General features: G+C 54.9%; 3 protein-coding genes across 14 annotated transcripts; 1 reads left to right on the top strand and 2 right to left on the bottom strand.

Annotated features, from left to right (window-relative positions):
* Positions 1-286: 286 nt before the first annotated feature.
* Positions 287-9580, bottom strand: FXYD7 (FXYD domain containing ion transport regulator 7). Its single transcript, XM_027977447.2, has 6 exons — positions 9471-9580; positions 4650-4679; positions 2574-2648; positions 2390-2432; positions 2191-2231; positions 287-686 (listed from the first exon to the last, which is right to left on the bottom strand). The coding sequence occupies exons 1-6, from the start codon at positions 9493-9495 to the stop codon at positions 664-666; spliced, it is 237 nt and encodes a 78-aa protein (XP_027833248.1). The 5' UTR covers positions 9496-9580; the 3' UTR covers positions 287-663.
* Positions 9581-9791: 211 nt separating this feature from the next.
* Positions 9792-15722, bottom strand: FXYD1 (FXYD domain containing ion transport regulator 1). Of its 8 annotated transcripts, none has more exons than XM_042231979.1 (8): positions 15580-15722; positions 12899-12963; positions 12407-12439; positions 11752-11826; positions 11233-11269; positions 10271-10320; positions 10039-10090; positions 9792-9923 (listed from the first exon to the last, which is right to left on the bottom strand). In XM_042231979.1, the coding sequence occupies exons 2-7, from the start codon at positions 12957-12959 to the stop codon at positions 10068-10070; spliced, it is 279 nt and encodes a 92-aa protein (XP_042087913.1). In that variant the 5' UTR covers positions 12960-12963; positions 15580-15722; the 3' UTR covers positions 9792-9923; positions 10039-10067. The 8 variants fall into 8 exon arrangements, with proteins under 8 accessions (XP_042087913.1, XP_042087912.1, XP_012045553.1 ...); XM_042231978.2 differs by lacking the exon at positions 15580-15722 and adding an exon at positions 14120-14189; XM_012190163.3 differs by having other exon boundaries at positions 9792-10090.
* Positions 15723-16255: 533 nt separating this feature from the next.
* Positions 16256-26874, top strand: LGI4 (leucine rich repeat LGI family member 4). 5 transcript variants are annotated; one of them, XM_027977411.3, is made up of 10 exons: positions 16256-16556; positions 18592-18651; positions 18936-19128; positions 19384-19455; positions 20807-20878; positions 20985-21056; positions 21281-21450; positions 23515-23679; positions 23763-24268; positions 25903-26874. In XM_027977411.3, coding segments are annotated over exons 1-10 (1626 nt in total). In that variant the 5' UTR covers positions 16256-16555; the 3' UTR covers positions 26218-26874. The 5 variants fall into 5 exon arrangements, with proteins under 5 accessions (XP_027833212.1, XP_027833213.1, XP_042087909.1 ...); XM_042231975.2 differs by lacking the exon at positions 16256-16556 and adding an exon at positions 17635-17810 and having other exon boundaries at positions 18588-18651; positions 23880-24268; XM_042231974.2 differs by lacking the exon at positions 16256-16556 and adding an exon at positions 17635-17810 and having other exon boundaries at positions 18588-18651.
* The last annotated feature ends 449 nt before the right edge of the window (positions 26875-27323 follow it).

The raw sequence follows: 27323 nt of genomic DNA, 5'->3' as shown, positions 1-27323 counted from the left end.
AGCCGCGGGGCGGGCAGGTCTAGGCGGGGTGGGGTCTGGGGAGGCAAGGGGAGCAGGGGGAGGGGTCTACTCTGGGGTCTCGGGGATGGGCCGCTGGGTTGGGGCGGGGGTGGCAAGGAGGGAAGGGAGCGGAAGTTTGAGGGGTTCCGAGAGAGGAGGCCACTAGGGAGCTGGCGGAGGGGAAGGAGAGGAAGGGGGTAAGTCTGGGGATGGAGAGATAGCTCCCCAGGTTCGATTTTGCCCCCTCCCCGGTTTCCTCCCCACAGACGAGAACACACACACAGAAGAGGGGGGAAAACCAAACGCAGATTTATTAAGCTCAAGACATAGACACCGAGGGTGCCGGGGTCCGGGTCTCCTAAGAGGAGACAGGGTAGTCCCTGGGAGCAGCACCCCGGGACGGCGAGGGGCTGAGCGTGGACTCAGGACCCCAGGAGATGGAGGCCTGAGTCTCCGGATCTGGGATGCAGACGGGCTCTTTGGGGGGTCGTCATTGCCAAGGCCTAGGGAGGTGCAGCGGCTCCAGCCTTGGAGTGGGTGGGGCGGCTCATTCAGGGGAGCGCTGCCGGGGGCGGGGCCAGGCTGGGGTCCCCACCGCCTCCACCCGATCCTCAGGCTTCCGCTCTCAGGCAGGGACTGCAGTGGAGGTGACCGCGACTGGTTCTACACGCCGCCACCTCCGGGGGCTGGGGAGAGACAGAGAGAAAAAGAGAGAGAGAGACAGAGCCGGGGAACGTCAGTCGGAGACAAGAGGGGTGGCAGTGGGCCCTTCATCCCCAGCATTGAGGTCAAGCCTGCAGATTGTCACCCCTGAGCTAGCCCTCGGATGTTGTCTTGCCTCCCTGCACCCCAATGTCTGGTCCATATAGAGACACCTTGGTGGCTTTTATCCTATCCCACAGGGCACCTGTGATGAAGCTGGGAACCCCTGGCCCACCCTGGGCTCTTCTGGGGTGTCCCCCTTCCAGAAGAAGAGTCTCCATCCCTCTGCCAAGCCCCCAACCTCTTCCTACACCCCAACACCCCATCTCTGGAACTTGGTATACAACAGGAATTCTCCTGTCTCCCACCCACTTGGGACCATCATTCAACTGTCATGGGTCAAAATCTCATATATACTCTTAGACTGTGGTCAGGTGTCTGGGCCAACCCCTTCATCATTCACAAAGTGACCCTTTAAGTTCTTCAATCTCACGAAATAAACATGAAACAAAACACACGAAATTCAACATCAAATCCTCCAAATGTTGATTACCCCAAGGCCCCCCCTTTTTTTTTTTAGTTCTAAAAACAAAAGAGCCAAAGAGATTCCCATCTCTGGTTTTTTAAAAGTCCCTGGAAAGGACACAGTTCCATCAAAAACAGGTCGAGATATTTTTACATAATTAAAATGAACACCCCCAAGGAGTCACAATCTTTCATCTACATGTTTATCCCTGCTCCTACATCCTACATCTCTCTCCACCTTCCTTTATAGCCTCTCTGCACCTGACTTTCCCCCTCCTCCACCCATCATCCCCTCCACTCTCCACATCCCCATCCTCCACCTCTCTTCCACCCTCCACCCCCCACCCCCACCCCCATCCTCCACCACCCCCCACCCTACTCCCTCCTATATTCTCTCTTTTCTTCTCCAATATCAGTGTTTAAAATCTGCATTCTATATGTGTCTCCTTTTGTTTTTTGATACAATGATTCTTAAGCCCTTCCTTCCTTCCTTTCTGCTTGCCTGCCTTCTTCCCTCCCTCTATTCCTTTCCCCCCTTGCTTCCTCCCTTCTCCCTTCCTTTTTCTCAGTCATTTCATCCTTGATTGTCCTAACTGAACAGGAAAGTCAAGAAATGGTTCTATCTTCCTACCTTCTCTAGTGCTCAACTCTGCCTTCATTCTGATTGCCAACGCTCTTTTCCCACGTGGGACCCCTCTCTTCACAGGCTGTGGCTCTTTCCTCTGAAGAATGAGTTCATCCTTGCTTTTATAAGATTAGGTACTTGTTTCTGGGCATCTTCTAGGACTCTTTAGGAGTCCATGTCACATCCCACTAACTTTATGCTTTAACAGGTTTGATGTGTGGAATCTCGGCCGCATTGTTGGCGGCCCCATTCTTAGGGAGATCCAGCACAACGTCCCCTTGGACTCCCCTCCCCACTCCCACTCACCCTCGCAGAACCACACTCTCTCACACCCTCACCTGAGGAGGGAAGCTCCGACTTACAGGATTTGCATGTTGGGCTGTGGAAGCAAAGATGAGAAAGGCATCAAGAGACTCAACTGAGCAGGCTTTCTGGGAGACCCCTGGCTGGCTCTGGGATCCCTTTGGTTATGGCAGCACCCCTGGGGGCTCCCAGGCTGTTCCCATCCCTCCCTTTCTCTCCCCTCTGCTGCCAGACCTCTCAGACCTGGAGTCCGCCTTTCTGCACTTCACCTTCTTGCCTGTTAGGAGAGACAGAGAACAGAACAAGGAGACAGGACATAAGGGTCTGGACAAAAGCCAGTAGGGGAATTGTAGGTGCCTGGGGACCCCGAGGGGCCCTCTTGGAGGGGCTTTGGAGCTCAGGAAAGGGTCACACTTACTGAGGATAATGAGGATGCCCAGCAGGAACAATATGGTAGCCAGAGTCATGCCTACCGTCTGCACAGTGTCATAGTCTGGGGAAGAAAAATTAGAGGTCATCAAAGTAAGGACGGCTCCTCAGCGCCCCCCCCCCCCCCACCCAACCCTGGAGCCTTGGCCCCAGTTCAAGGCTGCAGGCTTCTCCCATGGGTTCATGTGAGGATCAAAGACATGGCCCTTGGACACCAAGTGCTCCCCTTAGACCTCTCCCCACTACCCTTCTCTGGATTCTTCAGCCATAGATATAGATAGGACCTTCTTCTACTGCAATGGTCCCCAGCATTTTGGGCACCAGGGATTGATTTTGTGGAAGACTATTTCTCCACGGACAGGGGTTAAGGGATGGTTTGGGGATTATTCTTATAAGGGGAGGGCAACTTAGATCCCCCGCCTGCACAGTTCACAATAGCGTTCCTGAATCTATCGGAATCCAAGGAGGCGGAGCTCAGGCAGTAATGCCAGTGATGGGCAGCAGCTGCAAATAGAGATGAAGCTTCACTCGCTTGCTCACTGGCCACTCACCTCCTGCTGTGCGACCCAGTTCCTAACAGGTCACTGACTGCTACCAGTCCTTGGCCCAACCATTGGGGACCCTTGTTCTACTGCATATATTTACTTTTTTCAGCAAACAGCCTTCTCTGTGGTCTCTCCATCATCCATCCCCCCACTCAGCGCCTCAGCCACAGGGATCCTGTTAATACTTGAGTCCAATCAGGGTCCTCCTGAGCTCAGAGCACACCACTCCACTCCCTCTAACCTCCACCTCATAGCAAAGAAAAGCCAGAGTCCTCCCCACAGCCCATGAGGCCCTGTACCATCTTGTCCTGATCCCTTCTCAGACCTCATTCCACTTCGCTCTCCTTCTCAATTCTCTTGTCCAAGCAAGGCTCTCCCTGCAGTTCCTGGAGCCTATCAGGCATGGTCCTACCTCAGGGCCTTTGCACTTGCTGGGCCCTCTTCCTGAAAGCTCCTCTCTCAAATGTCCCTCCCTTACCAACTCCTGGACTTTATTCAAATGTTAGCGACCCCTTCTCTGGCTGTCCTGTTTAGAATTTCCCATCCTCTCCTCAACATTTCTTAATCTCAGTCTTTCTTTTATTTTCCTTCATAAGAATTATTCTTATCTAGTATGCCACAGTACATATCTATAGAAATATTTACTCTGGACCAGCAGTGGTCCAGGCCTCTGCCCTCAGGGAGTTGTCTTTCATTTGTGATAAAGAACATAAAACCACACACACACACACACACACACACACACAAAACCCCACAAAACTCAGTCATGGGACCATGCCTAGATCTATGTGTGGCTTCTCTTGTTGCGGACTCAAGAAGGCCTCTCATGACATACGGCTCCTAACAGTCATTATTTGATCTGAGGCCTGAAGAAGAAAAGGGAGCCTTAGCTAGCTGTGTGGAGAGCTAGAGGAAGCGTATTCCAGCAGACGGAACAGTAAGTGCAAAGGTCCTGAGGCAGGAAACAACTTAGAACATGGAGAAGAATATGAGTGAACAAAGGGAGAGAACAGGAGGGTATATAGAGAGGGATCTGGGCTCAGGTCCACTAGACCTGGAGTCACTTTCTGACTTCAGTGCTATGGAAAGATTTAATGATATCTGAGTAAATCTTTCCCACAGTCCTTATGGGTGAAAACTTAGTGTTCTTTATTTACAGAAGGGCCCAGAGAGACAGAGTTGCTTGCTCAAGGCCACACAGCTAGTGAGTGGATCAGCCAGGATTCAAATCCAGCCAGCCTGGTGTCAGAGCGGTTGGCTTCTCTGATGACCCCAGCAAACTAGCCCAGAGTGCTGGTGAAGCCTGAGGAGGGTCCTTAGAGGGCACCCCCTCCCCATGTCTGATTCAACCCTCCATAGGCCAGGCTGATGTCAATTATATCCACAGGGTCATGTGGCCAGTGACCCAGCACATAACATGTAAGCCATAGCTGAAGCCACTTCAACAGTGACCTGTGGGGATCTACAGCCACCCCTCCACCCAGCCCCTGGGTACCCTCGTCGCAGAATCTGCCACTCACCATAGTAAAATGGGTCAGGATCCTGAGGAACTGTGGGAAGAAGGCAGAGAGAGAGGGAAAAACATTTCAACACTGGGCTTCTTAATTATTTGAGGATACTAATGGGGCCACTGGCCCAGTGGTTTCTGTGTAGAAATCAGATCATTGAGACCCCTTGCTCTGGACAATGTAACCTCATGGCAGGACACAAAACTTAAAGACTGGAGCATAGGCTGGATTCCAGCCCCAACTCACTCCATTGCTCGACACCTTCCCTTATATAATGCCCAACTTACCTAACCACACATGGCAGTCCTGATCCTAGACCCCTGTGGAAATCTAATGCAAGCATGGACTCATTTCTTGAGAAACACGTATACACTCTCTTTTGCATATGATGCTGGGAGTATGAATCCCACTGGAGAACCAACTGCTCAGTGTATCAGCTTCCCCTGAACACTCCCTACAACTTCTCAGTCTTCTGAGAGCTCTCATCCACTTGTTCCTGCCACCAAATCCAGCAGAGAGGAACTGTCCAAAAATTCATATTATTACCTATATTACTTATTTCTCGGACACCATCAAATTAAAGATTCAAAACTGAGTTTGTACTTTCCCAGTGTGTGCATGTATGCATGTATATGTATATAACTGTACCACATAAAAACATACTCATCCACTAGAAGACTCGCCCCGATTTCTAAATGTTAACATGTGGATAATGTGTATGGCGGCTTCCTTGGTGGCTCAGATGGTCAGGAGTCCACCTTCAACGCAGGAGACCTGGGTTCGATCCCTGGGTCAGGAAGATCCCCTGGAGAAGGCAATGGCAACCCACTCCAGTATTCTTGTCTGGAGAATTCCATGGACAGAAAAGCCTGGCGGGCTGCAGTCCATGGGGTCGCAAAGAATTGGACAAGACTGAGCAACTCACACTTTCACTTTCACTTTCACTAATGTGTGTGTGTATGTGTGTATTTACTTTTCCCTATCTCCCATTTCCCTGTCTCAAACGGTAGTCTCCTCCAGGAGAACTCAGAACATCCTTCCCATTCACGAAACCCATCCTGCTGCTTCCCTAACACACTGACAGCTTGTAGTACACCCTGCCTTGTTTAGAGTGGAATTCTGCCAAACATGCCCCACTAGGGGAGGGGGGTGTACTGGGGGTGCCAGGGTGATGCCAGATGTTGTCATTAGTGTCCTTCCCCCACCCAGGCTCAGCAAGGATGGCTATCTTGAGGTTGGGAAGAACATGTGACTAATTCTGGCCAATGAACCGTGAGTCTGGTCTGCAGCATTAACTGCCCATGCAAGAGCTCTCTTTTGCCTTTGGCTTGGTGACATGAATGTTCAAGATTGTGGCTGCTCCAGTTTTCTTTGGGAAGTAGAGACCCTAGTCAACCCGTGGTGGACACATAATCTAAGAGAGAGATCTACTTTGGTTGTCAGAAATCACTGGGATTTTTGGTACTTCATTTGTTGTTGTTTAGTAGCTCAGTCGGGCCTGACACTTTTGTGACTCCATGCCCGCCAGGCTCCTCTGTCCACGGGATTTCTTCAGGCAAGAATACTGTAGTGGGTTGCCATTTCCTTCTCCAGGGGATCTTCCCGACCCAGGGATCAAACCTGTGTCTCCTGCATCTGCAGGCAGATTCTTTACTGCTGAACCAGCAAGGAAGCCCTTGGTAGTGCATGCTGCTACTGCTAAGTTGCTTCAGTCGTGTCCGACTCTATGTGACCCCATAGACGGCAGCCTACCAGGCTCCCCTGTCCCTGGGATTCTCCAGGCAAGAACACTGGAGTGGGTTGCCATTTCCTTCTCCAATGCATGAAAGTGAAAAGTGAAAGGGAAGTCGCTCAGTCGTGTCCAACTCTTGGCGGCCCCATGGACTGCAGCCTACCAGGCTCCTCCGTCCATGGGATTTTCCAGGCAAGAGTACTGGAGTGGGGTGCCATTGTTACTGCATACTGTAGCTTAAACTGACTGATCCAAGACCCTGAAGAGCACCGATTCACCATAAGTTCACCTTCTTCAGTTCCCTGTCCAAAGAGACATTCTTAAAAAGGAGCTGATTTATCTCTACACCTTCCAACCCTTGCTAATCTCTCAAGAGAAAACAGGCCTTGGGCTCAGGGTCTTTAGCCGGTAATAATATCTAAGTAGACTGTTATGACATTATTTGATTTTCTCCTTTATTTATTTATCTAAGCAGCACTTGATAGCATTGATTCCATGCCAGGCCCTCTTCTGAGCACTTTACAGATATTACCACATTTAATCTTCACAGCCATTCTCTGATATAGGCACTATCTTCATTCTATTTCCACTAAAGAGGAACACTGAGGCCCAGAAAAGTGAAATTGGTTGTTTAATATAATTTTAATACTTGCTTTCGGTGTAAGACAAAAAAAAAATCCTGATTTTCCATTTGCGGAGGTGATATAAAATAAAGCTAACAAAGTTTTTTAAAAGTTAATCCTTTGAAGGAAAAAATGTTAAATATCAGTGTGGGGAATATTTGGACAGGGCAAAAATCATGAAGGTGGGAAAGCATCAAGATGGGAAAATATTATTTTAGAATCATCTCTGCTCTGTCCTAGCTCCCCTACCAGATACAGAGCAAATTTATTCGACTCATCTCTGCTGTTAATCCTGGCATTTATAAAGTTCTTCAAAAACTTTTCTAGAATGAATGAATGAATGAATGAACCCCTGCTAGGCAGCATCAGAGATGGAACAGTTGAATTATCCTGCTTTTGTCCCCTGTGTTTCCACACATCCTGCCTCCCCAAACCATCTGAGAAGCCCTGCCCCAGAGGGTGAGCGCCTGCCCCAGAATCCTCCCTGGTTCCTCTCTGGTTCCACCCTCCTGGGGTGCTCCTTGCTCCATGCAGAAGTTCCTCTCTAGTTCCTGCTGTCCCAGCAATCTGGGTCCTCAAGGCAGGCTGAGCTAAGGGTGGAGCCAGGAGGTAGGAGAAGGAATGTGCACCACTCCTGGCCAGTTGCCAGGGAGAATCAGGAAGGAGGTGGTTACTATGGCAACTGGAGCATCTTGAGAGGTGAGGAGAGGTACTGGATCCGGGTACCCCAGGCTGGATGGGGTCCTGTGTGGGACTTGAGGGTTGGGTTTCTAACTCTGGGGCCCTGATTCCCTCTGCTCCCTTTGTACTTCCTATTGTTGCCCCTGAACAACTGACTTGTGGCCAAGCTGAGGGTCCTTCTTAAGGATGGGGACCCAGGCCCAGGTGTGCCTTTCCATCTCCTTTCTGTTTGTCCCCAACACTCCCTCCTGCTCTCTGACAAGGTGGGGGTGGAGGCTAGGGGTGCAAGGGAGCCGTTCCCCTCCCTAACGATCTGTTAATTAATTTCATTAAGCGGTTTACGACAGGCAACATGCGTTTCCTGCCTCCGGGTTTCCCAAGACCTGCGGTCCCCTCTCCTGCTGTGACTGGGGAAAGGGTGTGTGTGGGGGATGGGAGGCAGGGCATCTTCCTCCCACTTCTGCCCGTCTGCTGCCATCGATCCTGCTAACCACCATCTCTGCGAAAAGAAGCGCTGGGCTCCCGCCAGGGCTGCTGGCTCAACCCTGCCCCCTCTCCCTAGGGTGGCTTCCAGCCTCTGCAGCCGCCCCCCCCACTGCCCCCCCTCCCCGCCCTGCTTCAAATTCTGCAGATATGGTTCAGTGCAGCAGCCCCCGCCTGCCGGGAAAGGGGGCAGGGAAGGAGAGATCAGAGTGGAATTGGGGTTCCCTTCAGTGCCAGAGGCTCCTCAGCAATGATGGCCTCTTGCCTGACCCTGCTCTCAGGGCTGGAAACCCCCTCCCTGCCCACCTCTCCCCCACCATGAAAGCATTCTTCCCCCTTGTTCCTCTGCACAAGTAAGCTCAAGAAAGGGGGAATGTTGTGGGGAGCGAGTATTTAAGGGGTGCCTAATCGGGCAAATGGTGTGAAATGTCCATCTCTGTGTGGCTGGAGGGAGGTGGGAAGGCATCCGTGTGCACACCCAAATGCACCTTTTGGACAACACCCTTGAATGAGGGCTGGGAAGGAGGGTCCTGCTACCCATCCCCGCCCATGGGGGCTCACTGCAGTGGTGCAGGCCCCACCCTGTGCCACCCTCCTTCTCTCTCCCATTTCCGTCTCACGCTGTCGGTCCTTCTCGCTCTCTCCCCCTCTGTGTCTTTACGCCTCCCTCTGTCTCTTGGTCCCTATCTCTTTCAGGCTGTCTCACTCAGTCTCTTTCTATATTCCTTACTGCCTCCCTCTCTCTTGCTGTCTCCATCTCTCACTTCCTACAGCTCCTGTCTTTCCCTCTTTCTCCTCGCTTCCCTCTGAACCTGCCTGTCAGAGATTTCAGGAAACACCCACCACAGGTGCCAGCACTAGAGAGAGAAGCGGTGGTTGGGGTGGGGCGGGGGGCGGTGGATAGAAAAGAGGGAAATGGACCCCGTCCCCTTACGTTCCGCAGGGACCATGAAATCTGGGAGAACCTCTGTGGCTGCAAACCCAGCGGCTCCCACCCTCGAAGACCATTTCTCCGAGTCCACTACTACCGCTGCGCTGGATCAGCTGCACGGTTGCTATAGCTACCGGTCCGAGCATCCTTTCTCCCGGGACTGCTGCTCTCCAACCAACGGTCCCGCACAGGAACCGAGACCACCGGGAGAGGATGCCCAATGGAGTACCGAGGGGTGCAATGCAGGGGCCTCCGCCCATGTGAGGAGGGAACATCCCCTTCCCCATTCCCCTCCCCTTTCAGTACTGGGCTCTCCCCCAGATCCTCTGTCAAGCTTTAAGATCCCGGAGCCCCGCTGCGCCCTCTCCCCAGGCGACGCTCACCCTTTGTGGGGACCTGGGTCGCCATGCCGGGCCGGAGCAAGGGGCGGCTGGATGTAGAGGCGGTGAAGGAGCGCTGGCTGCAGCAGCTGGAAGCCGGACCGACTGTTGTCAGGGGTAGATGGGGGGGGAGCCCTGGTGTTCGGGGGGCCGTAGCCAATGGGGGCCCGGAGAGCCCGCCCCCGTCCCGGCCACCCCCACCCCCGCCCCCGCCCACTGCCGACGTCCCCGCCCCTTCCCCAAGGGTGGGGGCGCCCTCTGCCGGGGCCAAGGGGGCGCCCAGGCTTTCCACCGCGAAGGGACTGACAGATTCGCACAGCGCTGTCAAGAGAGAAAAGCACGTTTTATTGGAAATCTGAGCGGCAGTCTGTGGGGGGCAGGGCTAGGGAAGAGGGCAGTCCAGGTGGTGGTGGGCGTGCAGAAGGTGGGTGGGAAGCGTCAAGTGCCAGGGGAATCCTGTGGGGGTGAAAAGGGTGAGGGGCAGGAGAGCCCTCCAGGCCCGCTACCCCAGCCCTTTGCCCCCTCCTCCTCCTCTCTCCTCCCTTCCCCAGCCTAGTTAGAGCTGCGGGACCTGGCAGGGGTCCATCGCGCCAGGTGTCTCTACCGCCGGCGGGTGGACAGACCTGAGGAGGAAGACAGAGAATCCGGAAGTCAAGAGGGGCACCCCAGCTCCTCTGAAAGGTCGGGGCACGGCAGGGCAGATCAAGCCCCTCCCCGCGACCCCCCTCGCCCAGGGAGGGCCCGCAAAGGGCTTCTTGGAATCAACTCGCATTCCCAAACACCCGAAGTCTCCCCAGACTCACGGCGGATTGAACTGCGGAAAGTTCCCTCCTCTTCATCAGGTTCCCCAGTCCTGGGAAAGGAGATGTATCAGGAATTGGGGGGTGGAAAAGGAGAGAGACAGCTACACTCGGAAGACCCCAATGCCGGCCCCATTTCACAGACCAATCCACTGAGACCCACAGATGGGCAAGGAGCAGGCTGGAGCCGCCAGAAAATCCAGTGCAACCCAGGAGCAGTTTAAGTGTTTGGCAGGAGGCGCTCCAAGCCGATAACAGCGAGTACCTCCCACAGTGCTGAGGAAGGAACTAGAATTTGGAAGAGGAGGTATACAGCCAAAGCAACTTGAGGGCAGATTGCCTGGAGACAGCCTAGGTTAGAAACCTAGAGCCCTCATCTTCCAGTTGAATGATCTGGGGCGTGTGAACACCTTCCCATGTCTCGGTTTCCTCATCTGTAAAATGAGGTTAATAACAGCACCTACTTTATAGAGATGGTGTGAGAGGTAAATAACACATAATGAAATAGCATCTTGAACGAGGGACACAATAAAATACTACCTTTATTTATAATAACATCTACAAGTATCTTAATAGGAAGAAGATATTCATATGTTGCTTGGGCTTTAAAATTTTATTTAACGATAAATCAAAGAGCTAGGAACAGGGCTCTGAGCTAAACTGGGCCGCCAAGTGAGGTGATCTCATTTCACCCCGACTCTTTCACAGCACTTATCATGCTTTGTGGTTTTATATTTGTGGGTCTGTTGGAACCCATGGCCACCGCCCCCACTTGGCTGGAAGCTCAGACATACAGAGAGGGCAGTTAACTCGTGGCTTGGTGCCAAGGCCTGGCTTGGGGCTGGGCACGTAGTAGGTGTTTAATACATATTTGCCGACGGGTCTGTGGATCAAGTGGACTTCTGGCCTCACCCCCAACGCTCCTTTAGAGCGAGAGAAGATGACGGTCCAGAGAGGCTTCTTACCTCTGCTGCTGGTTGAATTTGCACCGGCATCTTCTGCCTGTGGGTGGGGGCATGGAGAGGAGTGCGCTGAGATTCCCCTGTAAGCCGCACAGCGAGCCACAGATCTCGCGTGCCCGGGCTGGAGTGGCTGAGGATAAGGGTGGGGCAGGGGCGGGGGCGGGGCCGAGGGCGGGGATAGAAGTGGGGGCGTGTCCAGGGCTGGGATAGGAACGGGGCGGGGCCGGGAGCGGGGATAGAAGTGGGGGCGGGGCCGGGGCGGGGATCGAGGCGGGGCGGGCCCGAGGGCAGGCAGGATAAGGACGGGGCGGGGCCGGAGGCGGGAATGGGGGAAGGGCAGAAACTGGGACGTGGCTGAGGGCAGGGGAAGAACAGGTGCGAGGCTGAGGGCGGAAAGTTGGGTGGACAGAAACAAAGGCGGGGCCAAGGGCACAGAAGGGGCGGGGTTGAAGGCGGAGCGGGAGGTTGGGCAGGGCTGGGGCAGACACCGGAAGCGACTGAAGGCAGGATAGGGGGACTCACTCAAGACGATGAGTATGCCCAGGATGAAGAGAATTCCGGCGATTATAAGGCCTCCGATCCGCAGGGATTGGTAGTCTGTGGGCAGCAGGGAGGCGGGTGAATGCAGGGAGGAGGGTGAATGCAGGGAGGGGAGGAGGAAGGATAGGAAAGGGGCAGAATGGGGAGGAAGGGGCAAAGCGGGAGGATGGGGAAGAGGAGAGAAAGGACATCAGTGAGAGGAGGAGGGAGCGATGTGGGAGAAGGGGGATCAGGGAGAAAAGGGAGGAGGTGGACAGGGCAAGGAGGAGGGAGGAAGCAATCGAGTAAGGAAGAATGATGGAGAGGGAAAGGGGGTCAGGGAGAGGAGAAAGGCAGGTGGCAACAGAGGATGGGCCGTGGGATACTAAGAGGTAAGAAGAGAAAGAATCAGAGAGACAGAGAGGGACCACATGGAGAGACAGAGACTCACACCACAGAGAGACAGAGACAAAGGGAGATCGAGACAGAAAGAGTCAGAGAGCCAAATCAAGAGAGAAAGAATGAGAATGACAAAGATATAAACACCGAGAGTCTAGAGAATGATGGAGACAGAAACAGAGAGAGGTAGGGAGAGGGGAGGAATGAGAAGAGGGCAGGCTAACCACCTAGCACCCAGAGAAAGATGCCCCTCCCTCACCGTAGGTGAATGGGTCGTGTTCCTGTGGTGCTTCTGGAAAGAGAAGAAGAAATCAGGGTTGGATGCTTCCTGGGACCCTGGACAGAGAGCAGCATCACGAGACCCTGTGGGAGTTTTACATTCTCGGGGCAGGAGTCTGGGGACTGTTGGACTCTGAGTAGGCTGCCCACCCTCTCTGGGTCTTGGCTGCCTCTCTGTACTGTCCGGAGTAGGGCAGGAGGCACCTGACTGCCTCAGCTCTCCATCTCATTCCAGGTTGTCTATGATTCCATCGTTCATGGGAAGCCGGCCTCCATCCCACCCTCCCCCTTTGCCCGACCTGGGGCATCCTCTCCCCTCCCCCAGATACCAGCCTGTGACTAGACCCCACGTGAGACCCCACTGAGACTCAGTTCAGACTGGAGGCTCCAGCTTGGTTCTCTTGCAGAATTTTCCCCTACCCTTGCCACCCCTGTGGCTGAGGTGGTAGTGGGCTGCCTCCCCCAGACTCACCTGCGTTGACCATGGCAAGGAGACCCACACAAAGAACCAAGATGTGGCTGAGAGATGCCATTGTCCTGGGGAATACCAAAGGTCAGGAAATGCATGCCCTCATTCTCCCACCACTGGGGCCTGAACCCAAGCGGTTAAGTCAGAGACAGTCCAGGGACTTAATTCCAAAAGCATCTATCATCCGGCTTGGTCACCCTGAGAAACAGAGGCGCCCCCTGCTTCACCAGGACACAGTGTCACCAAAACAACCCACACAAAGGGGGTCACCCAGCAGCAAGGGCAGGGGTGAGGCCCACACAGTCCACAAGGATCTCCCGCAGGCCGGGGCCTCCCCCACTGCAGGCCCCGGGTTCCCAGCACCTACCCTGGCAGGGGAGAGCAGATGCCTCACCCCACCCAGGTGGAGAGACAGACACTGCCAGGGACGAGACAGCCAGGAAACGCCCAAGGGCCACCTGCCCGCACACCACGGCCTCACTGTGTCCGTAATAGCCCGGCTCTCCTGCCCTCGGCCGCTGGCCCGCTCTCTGCCTGACCCTGGGTATAAATATCTCCCACTTCACCCTGGAGGAATTTGCCTCGCACAGGCCACCATGGCAACAGCCTTCCTCCCCCCACTTGGGGGTCATGCACAACCCTGCCTGGGTGAGGCCGGGCTGCCTCACTGCCACCAGCTGCCCCCGTGGGAAAGGCCACCCCTTCTCCTCTTCTGGAAGCAATGAGAACAGGGAAAACATCCCCTGGCCTGCCTCTGGGTGACATCTTTCACCAGCGGACAGCACCAGGCAAGTGACATGAGGCTCGGGCTGGTGGGACTGAGATAGAAGACAGATGCCAGGGGTGGGGACGATGCACGCATGCGCAATGCATACAGACACACAGTGGGGCTGCAATGGGGACGGCGCCCGCTCCCCAAACTTCTGGTTGGAGCAAGGCATGGGGTGGAGACACAGGCACACGTATTAGTCCCCATCTGGGCCTCCGGAGCCCTCAGTGAGGCAACCGACCTACACACGAGTGTGCGAAACCCACACCCAGCCAGTGTGCACGCACCACAGCAGAGGCAGGGCGGAGCTGCACCCACACTTCCACCCCAACGTCCCAACCACACTCCCTTCCTCTTGGGTCTGGCTTGCCTGGGAAGCGGCTCCTGCTCCCAAAATAGGCGGCCCAGCCAGGCCAGGGGTGAGGCCCTGGAGGGGAGGGGCGGGGGACGCTCACCCCAGTCAGACTGTCCCCTGCCGAAAGAAGGCCCCCAAACGTCCGGCTGTGCCCCGGGGCCGAGCACTTTGGACCCCCTGGCCCAGAGCTGGCCGCGCTGCCCTCAGCGGTCTCCCCTCCCAGCCCCACCCCACCCCTACCCTCCCCAACCCGAGGCTGTAACTGGAGCCGGGCTGGAGGGGGGCCAGGGGGCGGCCCCCAGCCCAGACCGCCCTGGCCCGCTAGGTTAACTCTCTCAGCTCGGAAGGAGGAACAGTAGGCAGCCAGCGATGGGGAAAGCTGGGGAGAGGAGGTGCTGGCAGGCAGGCCGGATTACAGGCAGGCATGCACACACACACACACACACAAACACACACACACCAGCCTCACAAACTGCTCAGAGAGCTTCTGAGCTAGGGTGAGAGGGGGTGTCAATGATTTTCTGTGCTGCACCCTAGGAACTGGGCCCAGCCTGGGCTTAAGGTCACATGGCCTAAGAGCTTAGGAGTCCACTGACCCTTGACCCCGGTGCCCTCCAAGGCCCTCATCAGCACCACAGGGCTGTCTGAGGGGCATTTCAGTGTGTGAGTAAGTTGTCTGCTGCTGACTATGAGGACTCACACACACACACACACACACACACACACACACACACACACACACACTCAGAAACCCAAAGACCCAGATAAACAGGCACAAAACAAGACAAATACATGCATGTACGTAAATACAAACTCAGAATTACACACCCAGGGAGAAGCCCAAAGACACACACACACACCAGCACTTCTTACACCAGTCACAAAACATCAGGACAGACACATCTGTATACACACACAACACATACATATGCACCAAGCTGGTGCCCGTATGGAGACACAATCAAAGACCCAGCTGGACACAGAGCTTTAAGCACACTTACAAATGGTCACAGAGATAACACACTGTCTGTACAGAAATACACCAATGCGCACACACTTGAATACATTCAAAGCCACATTACAGCTTCTGAGCTAGGGTGAGAGGGTGGGTGCCAATGATTTTCTGCACTGCTTCCTAAGAACTGGGCCCAGCCTGGGCTTAAGGTCACCGGGCTTAAGGTCAGCACTCCTACACAATCTCGGGCATGTGAAGGCACACAAACTGCATCCATTTGTACACACACACACACACACACACACACACACACATATTTATGTGGGTTCACAGAGAAGCAGAAACAGTCAAGGACACAGCCATACAAGCAGCCACGCTGTGGTTTCATAACCATAAAAACAGACACACACACACAGATGCTTGTGTTCACATCCTCACACATGGGCAAACAGGCACACCGCTGGCCACACAGTGACATGTACAGGCTGACACACTGTGGTCACACACTCGGAGACACCACCAAACCTGTGTTGATCTGTTTAGCCCCAAAGCACCCTGTCCCTGAGATCCTGTGGCCCCCCAGGCCCCCGTGGAGGACAGCGCACCTGGCATCCTCATGGGTGGGCTGGGCTCACAGGCTCTGGTAGCCAAGAAATCGGGGATCAGCTCTGGACGCTGCCATTCCCTGTGGAGTGAGAGAGCTCAAGCAGCCCAAGAGACTACTCCGTGCCTCGGTTTCCTATCCTACAAAAAGGAGACGTCACTAAGGCCACACGTATCACTCCGGGCCGGGCTCAGAGGTCTTTGAACCCAACCTTGTCTTATTATTAACCCCATTTTAGAGATCTGCAAACCAAGGAAGGGTTAGCAAAGTGGAGATCCTTCTCCTAAGGTCCCTCTGGTGGTTAAGGGTAGAAATTGCCTCTGCCTGAAAGAGACCTGGGCTCAGGTACCGCGCTCTGCAGGACACAGATCAGCGGCAGGTAGATGTACTCACACTCAGGCACGAGTGGCCCTCACACACACACAAACACACACATGCATACGTGCAGGCATGCGCACATGGCCTCACAGGACCCTGGCAGCTTCAAAAAGCTCCCTCATCCCCATCCGTCTGAGCCTCTGACCTCGATGGCCCTGTACTCCAGGGTCACCAGCAGTCCTGGTTAATGATAACCCTAATGTGTGCGTAGCCTTGGGGAGGGGTGGTAAGGAGTCAGGGGGACAGGCGGGAGGGGACACCTGGCTAGCTTTAGCCAGTGCGCCGTTTTCCTCCCCTTCAGAACCCGCTGCTCCAAAGAGGACAGGCCCTGCCACCTTCTAGCTGGTGATGTACCAATGACTTAACTTCCTGTGGCTCAGTTTCTTCTTCTGTAAAATGAAAATAAAAAGTGTATTCGACTCAGAGGGAGGTCCGGATGATGATCTGAAATGACCCATGGAAAACATTTAGAACACAGTTAAGTCTGGCACACAGTAAGTGATCCAAAAAAGAAAAAAAAAAAAAAGCTCTCACCATCATCATCCTTGTGATTCTTCTTATCGTAAACAGGAGTAAGAACCCAGCTGTGCTGAGAACTCAGTGAGTATGGATTTAAGCCTGTCTGTCTTTACTCTGTGTCCCTGGCCCTAAGTTCTTTATTTAGCTTTTCATAGACCCTGTAAAGAAGTTTCTCATCCTTGTTTTACATCTGAAGTACCAGAGATTTGAAGGGCCTTGCTCAAATCACAGAGCTCCTTGGGTGCTGGATAAGCACTTGGTCCAAAATTCACCCCAACCTGTTGGGTACCCACTTTGCTCTAAACCCTCTCTATCCTCTCCCTGAATTCTCTACACATCTGAGAAGTGGGTGCCACAATTGCCCCATTTGACAGATGGGCAAACTAAGGATTAGGGACCCAGATATGAGTGGCCCCGCCAGAGCAGATGCTGCTAAGCCCCTTGTCCTCCAAGGGTTCTGGGTGTGTGCAGCAGTGCCAACAGAGGCTGTGTTCTCCTCATGCCTTAGTTTTCCCATCTGTAAAGTGGGAGTTAGTAATACTACCCACCTCACGGGCTGTTGGCGGGAGGGGGGTGGGTGGGTGGAGAGCCGAGTAAATTTGTGTCAAGACTGATGCACAGCAAGCTCTCACTGAGCATTATTACTGCTATTTCACATTGACTGTTGAGTAACAAGGGTCATTTATTTCCTTTTGTTATTTAATGGATAGAATCTATCCAGACTGCTAAAAAGCTTGGTCCAAAATGAAAGCAGCCAATATCCATAGGTTCTGACCTCCAAAGGAAGAGAAGCCATGGAGCCGGCTGCCTGGGCTTGCTCCCTGGCTTTGCCCCAGTTAGATAACCTAGATCGCAAATGACTGGACCCGTTTCCTCAGTATTTCCTTCTGTAAAATAGCCGTATGATCGTCCCAGCCTCAGAGGGTTGTAGTGAGGCAGCATGAGCTAACAGATGAACTGGTAGGACAGGGCGTGGTACAGAGTCAATATTAAAGAAAGGGCTGGCATTCTCATCCTTTTTTTCCTCGGTTTGACTCCCTACCCCTAGTGGGTGGTGGGCACTCAAGGGGTTAACTTCAGGAGGGGCAAGAGAGGTTGTCGGTTTGGAGCAGGGTGGCTGTCCTGCTGAGCATTGCCACCAGAGGGAGCAGCTGGACCTGAGCTGGTCCCTTGAAGCCTTGGGGCCAGTGCCCACCACACCCTCCTGGAGCCAGGGGAGGGGGCTGGATGGGAGTGGCCTGGACGGCTCCAGCCCCTAGTGGTCTCTCCTTCCACTCCCCCTCCTGCCGACAGAGCCATCCGGTCCCCACCCTGGTGACATCCTTCTCACCCTCCGTGAGTGGAGTGGAGTTGGGTGTCTGGGGAGGGGGCTGGCTGGGAGGAGCCAGGGCAGCTCAGCCCCCAGTGGCCCCTCCCCTCCCTTGGGGCCCTCTGGCCCCTTCCCCAGGGGCTGCTCTTCCTATGGCCTCTGACCCCCGCCTCCTTTCCCTGCTTTGCCTTGAGCGCCCGGTGCCCAGAGAGTCCCTTTCCCAAACCTCCCGGGAGAAGAGACGTGGGAGGAGGGGAAGAAACTTCCAGGGAGCTGGAAGGGTTGGGGGGGGGGGGGGGGGGCAGAGGGACAGAAATAAAGACATCAGACAGACACACACACACACACACACACAGAAGGAGAGGCCAACAGACAGAGACAGAGAAAAAGAGAAAGAGAAAGACAACTCAGATAGAGAGACAGAGATAGAGAGTGGGAACCAGACTAACAGAGTCAGAAATACAGAAAAGGAGAGACACAAAAACAGGGAAAAAGACATAAGCAGAAATTTAGACACCGAAGACAAAGAGGAAGAAAGACAGGCTGAAGAGAGACCGAGAGGAGAGAGAAGCCGGGGCAGGGCGTGCCAGCTGGCGGCATGGAGGGTCGCCTGGCATGGGAGATGTAGTGGCCAAGACCTGGGCCGAGCTGGGAGGGCAGAGAAAAGCTGCTGCCTCGGCGGGGGTCAGGGGGCATGGGAGGGGCGGGAGTTCTGCTACTGCTGCTGCTGGCTGGGCTGGGGGTGGGGGAGGCCTGGAGACCCCCAAAGGGAAAGTGTCCTCTAAGTTGCTCCTGCTCCAAAGACAGTGCTCTGTGTGAGGGCTCCGTGGACCTGCCCGAGATCCTCTCCCCGACCCTGCTGTCGCTGTGAGTGTCAGCCCTCTGGGGGCCTGAGGCTGGGGATGGGAGTCCTGGGACCCTGGGGGCTGGAGGGCCCGTCAGGATCTTGGGAGGGGGCAGCAAAGGATGTTGGGAGTCCTGGGAGGGGGCTACTGGGATTTGAAAGGGAGCAGGGGTGGGGATGGGAATTCCAGAGGGCAGGGGCATCTTGTGGGGGGACCTCGGGGGAGGGAGAACCATGGGGTGTGCAGAGTGCTGCCAGGATCCTTGCCAAGCAAGGAGGGCAATTGCCCGTCTCCCCTGGAATGCAGGGGAAATACACACACCCAGGATCAGGTTCCCTCCTGCCCCCCTCGGACAGGAGCCGGCTCTGGGATGGGAGTGGCGCACTGGAGCGGTTTTCTCCTCACCCACCATTGCGCACGTCCCCAGCTCATTCGTTAGGACCCGAATCACCCAGCTGAAGGCCGGCAGTTTCCTGAGGGTGCCGTCACTGCACCTGCTGTGAGTGGGGTCCGGCTGAGCGAAGGCCACCCGAGGGAGGGGCTGTCCACGCACATGCACGTGGGGGGCGGGGCGAGTGTGCACACTTAAGTGTTTGTGCATGTCTGTGAAAGTATCTGTGTGATCCACATCGTCACACTGCATGCCTGTGTGTGTGACCATGCCCACGTGGGCTGGGGTTGGGGGGAGCCGAGGTTAACATGTCAGGTGGGGCGCAGTGACTCTGGAAAAATTGCTCTCTTACCTCCTTGCCAGCCTCTTCACATCCAACTCCTTCTCCGTGATTGAGGATGATGCGTTTGCGGGCCTATCCCACCTGCAGTACCTGTGAGTGAGGCTAGGAGGGGTGGGGCAGGAATGGGGGCCTGGGAGAGGAAGGAGGTGCTCCTCCACGGCTCCTAGAGTGGGGGGAAAGGAGGAGCTTGTTGCCCTAGAGAGAAGTGTCTGGAGGGGCAAGACAGCCGGCCTCTTGAGTGGGGTTGGGGCTCCTGCTCAGCTGTGTAATCTCAGCCTGCCCCCACGGCCCTCTCTGTTTCAAGATGCACGAAGTCCTGGGTAACCCATGATTGTTTCTGGTCCTACCTGACTTTCAGGAGACCAGGGAGGGTACAAAGAGGCCAGAGATAAGGAAATGTTCCCAATTAAGAGGCAGCGACTCTGAGTTAGCTGGTGATGGTAGTACTGATGGCGGTGGTGGTGTTGACGGCACGACGCCAGCAGTAGTGTTGGCGGAGATGATAATGGGTATGGTGCTCACAGGGAAGCAGTGGCATTATTGCGGATGACGGAGTGGGGATGATTTGGATAAAAATGGTGGACCCAAGGGTGATGGTGCTGTTGGACCATCAGTGGGCACTGATGATGAAGTCTGAAGGGTTGGTGTTCGTAATAATGATCAGTGCTGTGGACACTGGTGGTTATGATATGGGTGCTGGTGGTGGCAGTGGTTTGGGGTAGGATGTTGGCGCAATGCAATGTTGTTGGTATTGGGTTTGGCGGTGATGGTAAAGGTAGGTGTACGTGCAGGAATTGTGGCAGTAGTGGTGCTGATGGCAGTGATGCTGTGAGCGCCGAGGGTAATGATGTTGGGACTGGCAATGCTGGTGCTCGTGGTAACGGTGGCAGTGTGGGTGATGATGGTGGCCGTGGTTTTGGTGCTGATTATGAAGAACGTGTTCTTGGTGATGCTTATCAATGTTGCTGCTGTGAGGCTGGATGATGTTGATGCTATTGATGCTGGTACTGATGATGGGAATAGCGGGCGATGTTGGTGTTGGTGATGGTGGTGGCGTGGTGTGTGGTCGGTGATGCTGGCAGTTTTTGGTACTGGGGGTGATGATGGTGGGAGAGGCACTGGACATAATGGATGATGGTGCAGGTGTGAGTGGTCATATTGGTGTTCGTACTGGGGTTGGTCATGGTGGCTGTGGTGGTGATGGTTCCTGGTGAAGCTGGCAAGGACCATAAGGTCAGGTTCTTGGCTCCTGGGATTGCAGGCTGGGACCTTGGTGAAGAGAGAGGCTCCTGGGAGGTGTTTCCCTGGGTTTATGCAAGGCGTTGGGAGAGAATTCCACATGTTGCCGTGGCCTGTGGCTACCATGGGGTGAGTTCCCCAACCACTGTGGGGCTACAGCAGGGAACCGGGGGACCTCCCCCTGACCCAATCTTCCCTCCGCAGCTTTATTGAGGACAATGAGATTGGATCCATCTCTAAGAATGCCCTCAGAGGACTTCGCTCACTCACACATCTGTGAGTGCTTCCACTGCCCCAGCCCACCCTGGGAGGCACCCCACACCCATCACCCTGGCATCATCCTAGGAGCTGCTGATGGCTTCTCCTTCTCTCCCTCCACCAGGAGCCTGGCCAATAACCATCTCGAGACCCTCCCCAGGTTCCTGTTCCGGGGCCTGGAGACACTGACTCATGTGTGAGGCCCAGGGGGACGGGGAGGGTTGGGGGGGTTGGGGGACATGTGGGTGGGGGAAGGGGGCGTCTGTGCCCATTTCTGGTTGGAACGAGTGAGTGTGACTGCGATGGGTTTTACGTAGTTTCCGCACCGCGGTGGGGCCCTAGCCTGGGAAGGGGTGGGGAGTGTGGCCCCCCGGCGGGCTGGAAGCCGGGTCGCAGCCCCTCCCCGGCCTCTTGCCCCAGGGACCTCCGTGGGAACCCGTTCCAGTGCGACTGCCGCGCGCTCTGGCTGCTGCAGTGGATCCCCACCGTGAACGCCAGCGTGGGGACCGGGGCCTGCGCCGGCCCCGCCGCCCTGGCCCACATGCAGCTCCGCCACGTGGACCCCAAGACGTTCAAGTGCAGAGCCATAGGTGGGGGCTTTCCCGGCGGGGTGGGAGGGACAGCAGGGGTGGCCAGGGCTGAGGGGCTCACCTCCCTGCCCTGCCAGTTCCTGGCTGAGAGTCTGCTGAGCAAGCATCTCCCGGAGCCTCAGTTTTCTTACCTGTGAATAGGGGTAATACACCGTGACACAGGACTCCTGCAAGAGAGTTCAGTGATGTACTTGGCAGGACCCCTGGGAGGGGAGGCCCTCATAAATGTTCATTCTCATTGTTGTTGTTATTAATATGAAACTGACCATGTAAAAAATATTTCCTCCGATCACTTTGCTTTTCCGCAAATATATTCTGGTACCTTTATGGGTACTGGGCAAAGCAGAGAGCACAGGAGTGATGAAGCCAGCCCTGGGTCTGTCCTCACAGAGCCCACACCCAGAGGCAAGCAGAGAGGGCTGGCCTAGAATGACCAGGGCTGAAATGGGGATAGCACAGAAGGGTCAGGGCCAGGACTGGGGGAGAGAACCCATGGACATGTGGGAGCCCTGAGTCAGAGTGGGAGCCAGGCATAGCTGGAGGGTTTGGAAGGAGTGAAACTTTGAGTTCAGACCTGAAGATTATTACTAACATCATCACCCTCAAAATGTAAGACAAGTTTTTGGTCTTCAGAATTCATAGAACAAGGAAATTTAACTTAGTCACTCTTGGTTCAGTTATTCAACAAACACCTACTGAGGTCCACTCGGTGACCAGCTCTGTAAGAGGCAATGGGCACACTGTGGTGACCAAGATAACCCGGGGCCTTTGCCTCACGGGGTCACAGTCCTGGAGGTGGGGCCTCAGACATTAAATAAACATTGCACAGTAAATGCATGGTACCCATTGTGATAAACACAGAGGATGATGAGGGAGTTTAGGGGGTGGTCCTACCTTTCCTGGGGCATCGGAGAAGGCTTCTCCAAAGAGGTAGCGCCAGCTGTGGCTGTAGCCAACTGGAGGACAGAGGACGGGGTCAGCATGTGCAGTGACCCCCCCCCCCAAGGCAGCACAAAGCTTGTCCTGACTGAGGATGGAAGGAGGAAGTTCTTGGCGGAGTGAGGAAGGGAAGGACACAGATGAGGTGTCTTACCTGCGAGGGCCTCACTCTGCAGAACTTTGAAAGACACAGAGAAGAAGGTGGACTTTATCCAGAGGACTGTGGGAAGCCACAGAGGGACAGTTTTGAGCACACAGTGACATGATTTGGTGGCCATTTGAAAAAAAATCCCCTTTGTATGGGCATCCTTAGCTGTTTGGTTCATTGATTCAACCCAGGCCCCTAGAAGTAGGTCCTGGCTTGTAGAATGAAGTATTGTCACCTGGAGTCCACCGCCACCACACTGGACAATCTGGGTGCATTGTTACCATCAATGCTAAGCTGCTGTAACAGAGAGGGTCTAAATACCATGACGCAAAGAAAACAGAAGGGTCTGAGATGAGAGGAGTTCAGGGCGGTGGGGCAGCCCCTGGGTGTTATCCTGCTTTCCATGGTTGAAACCAAGTTGTGAGCCCATCCACCTGCCAGTTCACAGGAGGAGGGGAAAGGGACCTAGTCCAGGACAAGCAGTCCTCCTAGAAGCAAGGCGAGCACTAGAACCATCACTCTGCTCTGGCTCATGGCCAATGTCAGGAGGTGGCATGGGGGCAGTGCTGGGCTCACGGCCTCTGATTGGGTGGCTTTGTGGCCAGATGCAACCCTGTGTGATGGAAAACAGGAAGGATGGATTTGGCTGGACAGTTGGCTCCCTGTGCCTCAGTTTCCTCCTCTGCAAAGTGGATATAATAACAGAATATACCCCACAGGGATCTTGTGGAGTTAAATGAATGATAAAAGTACTGTTTCTAATTATTTGATGATGCCATCCAGATTAGAAAATAGAGTATCACCGTGTGGTTGTGAGTTAATACGTCCAGGGAGATAAAAAGATTCCGCTGTGTATCCCCATGAGGTCAGCACCGTGGCGGTCCTCACTGCAAAGATGTGCAAGCTGAGGCTAGGTGATGAGGACCCTTGGGTGTCCCCCTGGCCTGTCTGACTCTCTCCCCTCCCCCTGCCTCCAGAGCTGTCCTGGTTCCAGACGGTGGGAGAGTCAGCGCTGGGCGTAGAGGCTTTCTCCTACCAGGAGGAGCCCTACATTGTCCTGGCACAGCCCTTTGCCGGCCGCTGCCTGATCCTGGCCTGGGACTACAGCCTGCAGCGCTTCCGTCAGGAGGAAGAGTTGTCTGGTAAGCCCCCTTCCATCCTCCCACCTGCCGGATAGCCTGCCCAGCTGGTCTAACAGGGCCCCCTGCTCCCCTGCTCCCCACAGCGCCCTCGGTGGTGTCCTGCAAGCCGCTGGCACTGGGCCCCCGCCTCTTCGTGCTGGCCGCCCGCCTGTGGGGAGGCTCGCAGCTGTGGGCCCGGCCCAGCCCCGACCTGCGCCTAGCTCCACTGCAGGTCCTGGCCCCACGGCGGCTGCTGCGGCCCAATGACGCTGAGCTCCTGTGGCTGGATGGGCAGCCCTGCTTCGTGGTGGCCGACGCCTCCAAGGCGGGCAGCACAACACTGCTGTGCCGGGACGGGCCCGGCTTCTACCCGCGCCAGAGCCTGCATGCCTGGCACCGGGACACGGACGTCGAGGCCCTCGAACTGGATGGCCGGCCCCATCTGCTGCTGGCCTCTGCCTCGCAGCGGCCCGTACTCTTCCACTGGTTCGGCGGCCGCTTCGAGAGGCGGACGGACATCCCTGAGGCTGAGGATGTCTATGCCACGCGCCACTTCCAGGCCGGCGGGGACGTGTTCCTATGCCTGACACGCTACATCGGGGACTCAATGGTGAGGCTGGGCACAATCCTGCGGGGTGGGCACAGGCCCCACCTGACTGGCAGCAGCTCACTCCCACTCCAGGCTGGCCTCTTAAGCACTGACCCAACCTCACACGCTGGCCTCTGAAGGCTGACCTGCCTGACAGCTGACCTTCCTAATATGCTAATCTTTGAGCTCTGACCCTATCCCAATGCAAACTCCAAGAGTGTGACCCCTCAAGACTGTTGTTTGGTTATTCAGTTGTATCTGACTCTTTGCGACCTCATGGACTGCAGCACGCCAGACTTCCCTGCCCTTCACTATCTCCTGGCGTTCACTCAGACTCAAGTCCATTGATTTGGTGATGCCATCCAACCACTTTATCTTCTGTCGTCCCCTTCTCCTCTTGCCCTCAATCTTTCCGAGCATCAGGGTCTTTTCCAATGAGTCAGCTCTTCGAATCAAGTGGCCAGAGTTTTGGAGCTTCAGCATCAGTCCTTCCAATGAGTATTTAGGGTTGATTTGCTTTAGGATTGACTGGTTTGATCTCCTTGCTGTGCAGGGACTTAAGCATCTTCTCCAGTGCCCCAGTTTGAGAGCATCAATTATTTGGTGCTCAGCCTTCTTTATGGTCCAACTCTCACATCTATACATGACTACTGGAAAAACCATAGCTTTGACTAGATGGACCTTTGACCCTAAACCACTCTCCATCTCCCAACACTGACACCGGCCCCAAGATTCTGCTTCTACTCCCAAACTGACACACTCCACTACCTACAATTTTTTTAAAGTTTTTATTTATGGCTGTTCTGGGTCTTCATTGGTTTTTGCTCAGACTTTCTCTAGTTGTGGCAAAGAGGGGCTAGTCTTCGTTGCAGTGTACAGGCTTCTCATTGCAGTGGTTCCTCTTGTTGCAGAGCACAGGCTCTAGGCACGTGGGCTTCAGTAGTGGGGCACACACAGCACTTAATATTTGTGGCTTGTGGGCTCAGTAGTTGTGGCTTGCAGGCTTAATTGCTCCACAGTGTGTGGAATCTTCCCAGACCAGGGGTCGAACCCATGTCCCCTGCCTTGGCAGGTGGATTCTTATCCACTCTGCCACCAGGGAAGTCCCCAGTACTTACATTTAACCACAGCCACCACACCCTGAACCCCCAGGGCTAATGGCCCACTCCCTCCAGCACTCTCTGGAGTGAGATATAGCCATGGGCAGGGCTTTGAGCCTGAGAGGCACTGATATGACTCAGGGGTTCACAGGGTGTCTGCGTGGGGAGCAGACTGTAGGCACAGGGACAAGAGCAAGGAGACCAAGAAGACCAGGGAGGAGGTTATGTGATGGTCCAGGAGGCAGGTGACTGTGGTTGGGCCAGAGTGCAGTCAGAGGAGATGGGAGAAGTGCATACCATCATAGATGAAACTGACTCCAGGGCTGACTGATTCTATGTGGGGCTGAAGGAGAGGGAAGGGTCCAGAGTGACTCCAAGTCTGTGGGCTGAGCAGCTGGTTGGTGACATTTAGGAAGATGAGAAAGCTGTGGGAGTTTGTGAACCTACAAGCCTCTGTTCCTAAGCTATTTCAAGTCCTCCGGAGCCTAGGGGACCACTGACCAGCAAGCCTGGCCCTGGGGACCCCAGCCCTAATGAGCGGCCCCCCTCCCACAGGTCATGCGCTGGGATGGCTCCATGTTTCGCCTGCTGCAGAAACTTCCCTCTCGAGGGGCCCACGTCTTCCAGCCACTGCTCATTGCCAAGGACCAGCTGGCCATCCTGGGCAGTGACTTTGCCTTCAGCCAGGTTTTCCACCTTGAGCCTGACAAGGGGCTCCTGGAACCACTGCAGGAGCTGGGCCCCCCAGCGATAGTGGCCCCTCGGGCCTTTGCTCACATCACCATGGCCGGCAGACGCTTCCTCTTCGCTGCTTGCTTCAAGGGCCCCACACAGATCTACCAGCATCATGAGTTAGACCTCAGTGCCTGAGTCTGGAAGGGACGTGGGACATGGCTGGCAGGGGGCTGGCATGGGGATTCCTGGGCCTCAGGATGTCCCCTTTACTGGCCTCCTGGCCTTATTCAGAAGTGACAGCTGGTCCTGTGAGATGCTGACCACAAGCCAAGTTCGAGGCAAGAGCTGCCCTTTCAGTCTTAAGCAACATCTTGGCTGGGAGATGACACCAGATGATACTCATCAAAGATGACTTGGGGGCTCAGGCTGGGGGACCACTGCATGGAGCCGGTAGACAAATCATGGTGGGAGGGTAAAGTGAAGAGCTCCATGAGTCTGGAGAAGTCTCCCTCAACACACTCCCACCCCTTCTGTTCCCTGTCAAAGTACTGAGAAGGCGATAGCTTTCCTTTTCCTTCTAAACTCAATCCGGCCAATCGCTTTTAGTGCCCGCCTTCATGACGTCATCAGTCGCTGGGCAGTTTTCCCTGCCGGGCCTGCTAACTTCCTCTACTGCTTGTGCGCACGCCTGCTGCCGAGGCGGAAGCCCAGCGTGTTGTTCCTCTTGCGCGTGCGCGAGGGATAGGTGGGAAAGACCGCGTTTTAGCCGGGAGCCAGGGGTGCCTCTCCCGGGTCGGTAACACGATCGCGGACGGAAAGTGCATGGGCTCAATAAACGCGCTGTGCACCCGCCCCACCTGCTGTTGTGGGGTTATTGGGAGAAGGTGTCTCCTGTGGCATGGGGTTGGGGTAGGGAAGGAGGAGTAGTGTCCCTGGAGCTATATTAAGGAGAGGGGAGGTGTCCCAGGGTGCGTTCTGGCTGCCCTTGGTGAGCTTTCACGAAGTCTCTAAGGAGCGTGGGCTCGTATGGGGGGCTTTGTGGGGGTGTGCAGGGGATATAAAGGCATTGTTAGGGGGTGAGGTCATGGGCTTAGTGTTGGTCTGTGTATTCCAGGAGATATTTGGAGATGTTTTGAAGGGTTTTAGGCATTTTTGTGGTTCTTGGGGACTTTTTGAAAGTCTTATTGGGTATTGGAGGCTGTGTAAAGGAGTTCAAACCTGGTTAGAGGTTCTCATACCATGTAGCTGTTATATATTATTAGAGATATTGTGGGGAGTAATTTAAAGTTCTCATAGGAACA

This window comes from Ovis aries, chromosome 14, assembly GCF_016772045.2.
Source record: "Ovis aries strain OAR_USU_Benz2616 breed Rambouillet chromosome 14, ARS-UI_Ramb_v3.0, whole genome shotgun sequence".
Taxonomy (NCBI): Eukaryota; Metazoa; Chordata; class Mammalia; order Artiodactyla; family Bovidae; genus Ovis; species Ovis aries.
This window is presented reverse-complemented; position numbering and strand designations above follow the sequence as displayed.